An 8,239-nucleotide genomic window follows, 5' to 3' on the forward strand; every position below is an offset into this window, starting at 1 on the left:
ATAGAAGTGCTGGTAAATTGCAATTCATTAACATTTTAATGTATGGCATTAGTGATCAGACTCCCTGTGGTTCAAGACCCTATGGAATCTACTAATTACAGTTTAAAAAAAGAATAATTAAAAATTTGAATGACTCCCCTTTCCCTAGAACACATATAAAAGTACTTAAATACTGTGAAACACTTACACTTACCTAATACTTATTTATTAGGTATCCCTGTGTCCAAAAACACCCAGTCTAAAAACTTATAAAAATATTTTTCCCACATGGTGAATGCCTAGTTGCAGTTTTGCCTATGATTCTGCCCATGTTTCTGGTGTAAACGGTTATAAATTTAGCAGGTCAAACCTAAAAAAAGTTGTTTTATATTTCTGCAAAACCACATTTTGCACAAAAAAATTCAAACTTTTTATGTCTTGTAAGCCAGAAAACTGGCAAACAAGGTACAATAAATCTGGGAGTATATACATTCTTGTCCATTTGGCAGCAGATCCAACAAGGAGTCTCCATTCTGCTCCCCAATCTTTGTTGACATTCTGAGACCTACGCCGGAAGAAGAGGATGAAGAGAACGTTCCTGATGAAGATGGAGGCAGCGCTGGAGAGTTCTCTCGCAGCATTGGGGATGCCCCCAGTGCTGTTTGAGCGCTAGGGCCCGCCCCCTGTGCTGCGAGAGAACTAATTTGCATACCGACAAGAACTGGGATTCCTACGGAACGGCAGCACGGAGAAGACAAGGAAAGGTAAGAGACAAATAGCCTTTCTTAATATAACAAATATGACAAAATAGGGTTCAGCAAACAGTATACAGTGACACTCAGATGGAGGGAGTATAAACCTAGAAATTTATGAATAATTTGATGACAACTACCAGTTGAAGGCGTGTCCCTAAAAAGTCTAACACCCTCTAATCAGTGATGACAGAGTCAGACTATGTAAAGACACACCCACTTGACCAGGGAAAATGTAACTCCCAGTTGGCAACTTTTTCATAAATGTCTAGTAGTAATTAAAGAGGTCTGGCACATCAATGAGTTCTAAGAAAAGATGCTCCAGAATTGGTACATTTTGGGGAATGAAACAATCTACTGAAACTCACGTCAGGAGAGTTGACAGGTCCTCTTTAAACTATACTTGAACACGGAGCATAAATGTGAAGCAGACTTTATCTGCAAAACCTCTCGTTTAACCTTAACACTATGCTACAGCTCTCCAAGCAATACAGTGCAGAAAAAACTGCAGAAATCCTTGCAAATTAGCATGCTAGCCTGCAACATCAAGAAGAATCCGTGTTCACAGACGCACTGCACACCATACACCTTATATACAGATCTCTAGCATCATTATTCAGAAGCACTGCACAAAGCTGTACAAATAAAACAACTCCATGCAGAGGTGCAGTTGACAAATCCGAACCATACTGAAAATTCCACAGCAGCTTCCTATAGAATATGACATACAAATCTTCAAAACACAATATATACTGTAAGAATGCTGCAAACAAGAATGATAATTTTATTTATACATTAGAATCAATAAAAATACAGCAGAATCAGCAAGATAGATGCCAGCAAAATAATATAGACGCATTGCACACATTACAGCACCATGGACTGCAGCAACTTGAGAGTGCAGAGCCTCCTAACAGACTACGGACATGTATCTCGGGCTATTAGAAATGTACTTCTATAATAACCAAAAGTTGCCCATGTATAATAAAATACTACATAAGACTTGGCAATGTATACACATTTTAAAGAGGACCTTTCACCACTTTTGGGCACATGCAGTGTTATATACTGCCGGAAAGCTGACAGTGCGCTGAGTTCAGCACACTGTCGGCTTTCCCGATCTGTGCCCGGTGTAAAGAGCTTACGGTGCCGGTACCGTAGTGCTCTATGGTCAGAAGGGCGTTTCTGACCATTAGCCAGAGACGTCCTTCTGCCTCGCGGCGCCTATCGCGCTGTGCTGTGGAGCGGGGAGGAACGCCCCCTCCCTCTGCTCACACCGCTCGTCCATAGACGAGCATTATCAGGAGCGGGAGGGGGTAGTTCTTCCCCGCTCCACAGCACAGCGCGATTGGCGCCGCGAGGCAGAAGGACGTCTCTGGCTAACTGTCAGAAACGCCCTTCTGACCATAGAGCACTACGGTACCGGCACCGTAAGCTCTTTACACCGGGCACAGATCGGGAAAGCCGACAGTGCGCTGAATTCAGCGCACTGTCAGCTTTCCAGCAGTATATAACACTGCATGTGCCCAAAAGTGGTGAAAGGTCCTCTTTAAAGGGATTGTCGAGGATTTAACTTTTTTTTTAAAGCAATATAGATAACTAAACTAACTTGGTAAATCGCCCTGCTGAACAACCCCGCTTTAGTGATCTGGCCAGTTAACTACCTGCAAGTGGCGACATATTGACCATATGCATGTGAATACAGCAGCCAGTGGTAGCATGCCAACCATTACCTCTCAGAAATGGAATAGACAGCATCTGTCACACACTTAGGGTTGGCATATCATCACTGCAGGCCAATCACAAAGATGGATGGAGCCACTGTAATGGTGGTGCTGATGTATCCAGAGGTTTTGTAATGTCCTTCACAAATCATATGGCAGTGAGCAGTAGAAACCAATAGAGAAGCCATCTTAGAAAATAATTGTGTCTAGACGTAGATTTATTTCTATTGGGAGTTGTTGGCGACAGATTTTATTATTTCAAACAGAATTTAAATTCAAATGTTCATTCATATAAGGTAAGGATATTCAGTACTCGGATGCACATTGTGGTGCGCGTCTAGGGGGTGACAGCCTCAAATAAATCCAAAGAGTAGAAACGGACTGACACTCACTTGTAGATGCAAGGAAAGAATATGCAAATCTGTCTCCCAAGATGTAAACAGGGAGACAGTGCCTCTGTTATGCTGCCCTCTATGGGAAGCACCCTGAACATCATGCCCGACTTTCCCAGAAGTCTTTACTGCATAATGCGGGGTTATAACCAAATCAATTTCTCAGCTACGGACGGCACCGTTTCTGTCTGGTTGGACTTTATCAGCGCAGCCTAGAGAGAACTGATTTGGTAGAATTGAGAGACTGAGAGACCAGATTATGGGGATAATGCCCATCCTTAGGGAGAGACCACCTTCTCAGGTGTGTGGAGACTTATACAGCCATAGTTGCTCCACTGCAAGGGAACATGGGAAGAATATGCAAATCTGTCTCCCGAGATGTAAACAGGGAGACAGTGCCTCTGTTATGCTGCCCTCTATGGGAAGCACCCTGAACATCATGCCCGACTTTCCCAGAAGTCTTTACTGCATAATGCGGGGTTATAACCATATCAATTTCTCAGCTACGGACGGCACCGTTTCTGTCTGGTTGGACTTCATCAGCGCAACCTAGAGAGAACTGATTTGGTAGAAGTGAGAGGCTAAGGATGGAGGCCTAAGGATGGACGTTATCCCCATAATCTTGTAGATGCAAGTAATTCAGTGATTTACTCACATGACCATGTACTTATCCCATGTTTCAGCTGTCAGGGCTCGTTCACATCTGCACCCGGGGTCTCCGCTTTCAGGTTTCCGTTTCCTGCCTGAAACTGGGCAGGAAACAGAGACCTGCAGGCATTTTTCAAACCCATTTATTTGAGCGCTTTATGCTCTCCGCGGCGAAACTTGTTTTTTTTTAACCGGACACAGAGTCGGACATGCAGGACTTTGTGTCCGGTTTAAAAAAAACGGTTTCACCGCGGAAAGCATAAAACGCTCACCAGCACTCACGACCGGACTCGGCATGACAGGTTTCCGTCTTCTGCATGCAAACTGAAAACGGAGACCCGAACACTGGTGTGAGCCCAGCGTAACTCAGATTTCCTCAGACATTATGGGTAAGGCCCCACATAGTGTCCTGCAGCAAAAAAGCGCTGCTGGAAAAAACGTAGCAGGAAGGCATCATGGTTTTTCCCACAGCGATTTTCACAGAAAGTCGCAGAGGTTTCCCCAGCGGACTTTCTGCTTCATTTGTACCTGTAGTTAAACCACCATTGTTTCAGTGGGTATAATTGGCATGCGGCAATTTCCAAGAACATGACTGCTTTGGAAATCACAGTGAGTTTTTTGTGCATATTTTCCAGCAAAGTGGGGATGGATTGGCTAGATGGATTTACTAGAATCCCATCCACTTTACTGTGATTGTAAAAAACTGCATTTTTTTACGCTACGTGGGGCCTGCGGCCTAAAGGTGATATTCGCACAGAGTTTTTTTTTTACAGGAAGATATTGAAACAAAATTCACCTCAAAATCTGCCTCACATTTGTTTCAATTGGAGTCAGAAGCAGATTTTTTTTTTCTAGCTGATTTTTTAAGCTAGAGGGGGAAAGCCTATTTTCTCAGCCTGCAGAAAGAAATTCCATGTGAACATACCCTTAATCTACAATGAGGCATATTCTGTTGCTATGTTCATGAAATGTTCATTTATTTATTAAAACAAACAAACAAAACAAAAACATAAAATAAAACATCGCTCAGGCCACATTCACATCTGAGGAAAAAGTCCTATCCAGAGGACCAGAACAATGGAGGTGCAACCGTGTGAATCTAGCGTTGTGGGTGTATTTTAGGGAAAGTAAAATAATTTGCAGCAAAGTAATACATTTTTAGCAAATTGTTCCAACAATTACATCATATTTGGTCAGTTTGACTGGTTTCCTACGGTATTATCACAATCATAGTCTATAAGTATAAAATGACACTAGTCTGAGTCCTCCAGAGTTTCTCTTTACACTGGTTTATTTTTTGTTGCAGTCAGCAACTGGACTTGCGTGCAACCCTGTGTCCAAGTCTTCAGACTGTGTGCAAATATATGCCCTGCTGCATGTCACATAATAGAAAAGAAAACCGTACAAATATAATACAGTCATCCTCTTCGCTACTGTAGTGCAGACAAAAAAGGTCCCAGGGGACACAAGTGAGAAAGAGGCCCCAGGAGAAGAGGGCACAAAAAGCCCAAGGCGTCTACTGATTAAAGGTAACATACTAGCTGAAGAACTACAGGAGGAGGTCCCTTTAGAATCTGTGGCAGGGACATCGGTCCAGGTGCACAATGGGGACTAGGGTGACATCCTCTATCTCCATAATGAGCCCTGACAATGTCTAAGGCATTTCAGGTGCATTCACACAACAAAGTTGGGTGCAGTTTAAGCTTTATCCAAATTGTATTGGAGTTGTGATGTAGCTTTTGTGCTGTTTCTCAATTTTACAAGTGAACCATATTAATTTAACTTGCTTTACCTGTGAAATCAAATACTGCACCAAAACCTGCATCACATTTACAGTTTTTCTAATGTAGATTTGAGTGCACCACTGTAAAGCACCGAAGGCAAAGGGTAAGAACCCAGGTGGGAAGGAGGAAAATAATAAAGGAGAAAACAGCATGCTCCAGACCACCAACCAAGAAAAAGAGAAAAGACCCTGCTGTTATTGCTACAAACAATATGTCATTTTACATCTACAGTATGTGCCATTCAGTGTATCACTGTTTGGGTGATCCAAAGTATTAACCACATCCTGCCTGTACCTACACAGCATATACCCCACCCTTAGCACCGTCAGCACCTTGTTATGCCCACTGCGGCCAGCGCTGCATTATCCCCTCCAATGCCATTGCCAAAGCCTGCACAGCATTAAGCGCATCCTCCTTTAACAGCATAAAGAGCCTAAAAAGCACAATTCCTGTTCAGCCAGAGCGGTAACTACATGTTGGCAAAGTCTGCGGAGTACTAAACCCATTCCATAGAAGCAGATCAATATCAGCTCTGCCAGCTAACCAAATGCAACAAGGCCTGTTGGAGTGGACAGGGTTCAAGCGCCCTGTCTACTTACACATCTGACTGCACACACTTCCAAGACACTGAATATTTACTAGTTGTAAAGGATCGCCATGTATGATACATACTGTACCTTATATATACTTGCTCTACTTTACAATGTATACTATAGAATGTATATGAAGATATAGCTGTACTGGTATCAGACCACAGCTCTTCTATGGAATTAGAAGTCCATGCCAGGTTCTGAAATGCCAAGCACTGAGCTCAATGATCTGGGCAGTGTCCTACGGTCACAACCAACTCTCTAGAAATCACTTGACTGGTCACTGCATCCTTCCATTTTTGCGTTGGCATCAGCCCAAGTGATAAAACCTGTCATGTTCAGTCTATACCATGGAAACTCAGGAAGGCACAGCTGTGACAGAGCTCAAAGTCCACACAGTGTCTACTCCATCTTGACATAAGCCATACATGACTAGAGCTATGGCCTGTACATGATGGGTTCTGTTCTTGGACAATATTCCTTGGCTACATAGTCACTTCTGGAGTTTAACCATTTACATGAAAGCAAAACTTCTTTTGGCTACATCACCTTTACACTTAACCCTTTGCTACTCTCCCAACATATGTACTCTTTGTGGTCTTCAGCCTTACAAATAGAAGACGTTATCTTGCAGACTACTTGCTGTATTTTACAAGACGGTCCTCACCCTCTGTATGGCCATAACACCCAGAAGTCACTAAAAGCAAGTGTGCAGAGCATTCACCCCGCCATGCTGGAACTTGCAGAGCATAGCCCATATGTGGCAGAGCCTGCAGAGCAGTATAGAGCATAGCATGCACTGCAGTGGGAGGCTGTTCTCATTGCCGGAGTAAGGTTTTGCTCATCAGGTGTATCACTGGGCTATACCTTATTCTATCCATCATCCACAAGCACAGAGCCGTAGAGCACCGCCACATGCACAACACAGGTGCCGCTGCAGCTACATATGTCTCCGCACACCGAGCAGAATACATACACATAGCCCTCCTCCTCTCACCGGTCCCGCTGCTCCGGCTCCCGATACAGCCCATAGTCATCCTCAGCAGTCCGGGCACATCCCGACAATGCACACGAGCCGAGTGCGGCTATATGAATGAGCGCTGCCCTGTGGAAGGAGGGGCCGCCGCTGATAACGGGGTGACTGCCGTGTCCCTGCTCCCGTTATGTTCCCCGGAGCTGCAGCTGCTGATGAGCGGAGACTGTGACGTCACTGCCCCTCCACGACTACAGCATCCACAGCAACACCCTGCTGCTGCTGCTGCTGCTGCCGCCTTATTGTAAGGGCGGGAGGGAGAGAGGGGGCCTGACAGAGAGGGGGAGAGATTGGGGTAATTAGAGGAGAAGCAATGGCTGGACACACCAGGCGCAGCACAGGGGACTACAGGCGGCCACCACCAGACTGCAGTCACTGGCATCTCATGGAGAACACGAGTGCGTCCAAGGGGTGAGGAGAAGACGGACAAGGCCAATATGAGGTGCACCTCCTCCAGACAGGATAACTGAGCAATGTGGGGAGCAGCACTTTACCTCACAGCCTAAAATACATTGTAGTGGGGTCAGGTAGATGGGAGCTGGTCAGTCAGCAGGCTACATTGCTGGCACTTTCTTCCTTTGCATCCAAGTGGATCATAGTCAGTTTAACATATTGGTGGGTCCTGCAGCGGTTTTATAAGTTTGCCCCAAAATCGAGAATGGTAGCATATGCAGTGTGACATGCCCAGGAGCTTAGATATTGGAGGTGCAGAGGTAGCTGTCGCTACTGGGCCCTGGATGCTGAGGGGGCCTCAAAGATCCCACTTCCTTATAAAATAAATCACTATTGTAAATGACGTAGGGGACCTTTTACACATTTTTCATTGGAGCCCAGAACCTTAAAGTTAGGCCTCTGAACATGCTTCCAACACTGCCAATGGTCCTTCGACCCCACACAGTATGATAACTCCCTTTGTGCCCCCTCCCCAAATATACCGTATTTTTCGGACTATAAGACGCACTGGACTATAAGACGCACCTAGGTTTTAGAGGAGGAAAATAGGGAAAAAAAATTTTGAAGCAAAAAATGGTAAAATATTTAATATATGGGAGTTGTAGTTTTGCAACAGCTGCAAGGCCACATTGACAGGTGACCCTGCAGCTGTACGGGGATGCATAGAGTGTTTTTTTTTGCGGGGCCAGAAGTACTTTTTAGTTATACCATTTTGGGGAATATCTATTTCTTAGATCACCTTTTATTGAAAAAAAAAAATCGGTGGTTTATGATATATGATTTTCTACTTTTATATATATATTCTAGGGACAGGAGGTGATTTAGAACTTTTATTTATTTCATATTTTTATTATATATTTTTAAAGCTTTTTTTTTTTTTTTTT

General features: G+C 44.1%; 1 protein-coding gene across 2 annotated transcripts in view; it reads right to left on the reverse strand.

The window, feature by feature from the left end:
• Nucleotides 1-7,135, reverse strand: part of FAM131A (family with sequence similarity 131 member A) — a 52,969-nt gene extending 45,834 nt beyond the window's left edge. For both annotated transcript variants that reach the window (XM_075268439.1, XM_075268440.1), the window contains exon 1: nucleotides 6,867-7,135. In XM_075268439.1, coding sequence (XP_075124540.1) covers nucleotides 6,867-6,906 — 40 coding nt within the window. In that variant the 5' untranslated portion in view covers nucleotides 6,907-7,135. The remainder of the gene's footprint in view (nucleotides 1-6,866) is intronic.
• Nucleotides 7,136-8,239: the final 1,104 nt, after the last annotated feature.

The sequence above is a fragment of the Leptodactylus fuscus genome, chromosome 3, assembly GCF_031893055.1.
Source record: "Leptodactylus fuscus isolate aLepFus1 chromosome 3, aLepFus1.hap2, whole genome shotgun sequence".
In the NCBI taxonomy this organism is placed as follows: Eukaryota; Metazoa; Chordata; class Amphibia; order Anura; family Leptodactylidae; genus Leptodactylus; species Leptodactylus fuscus.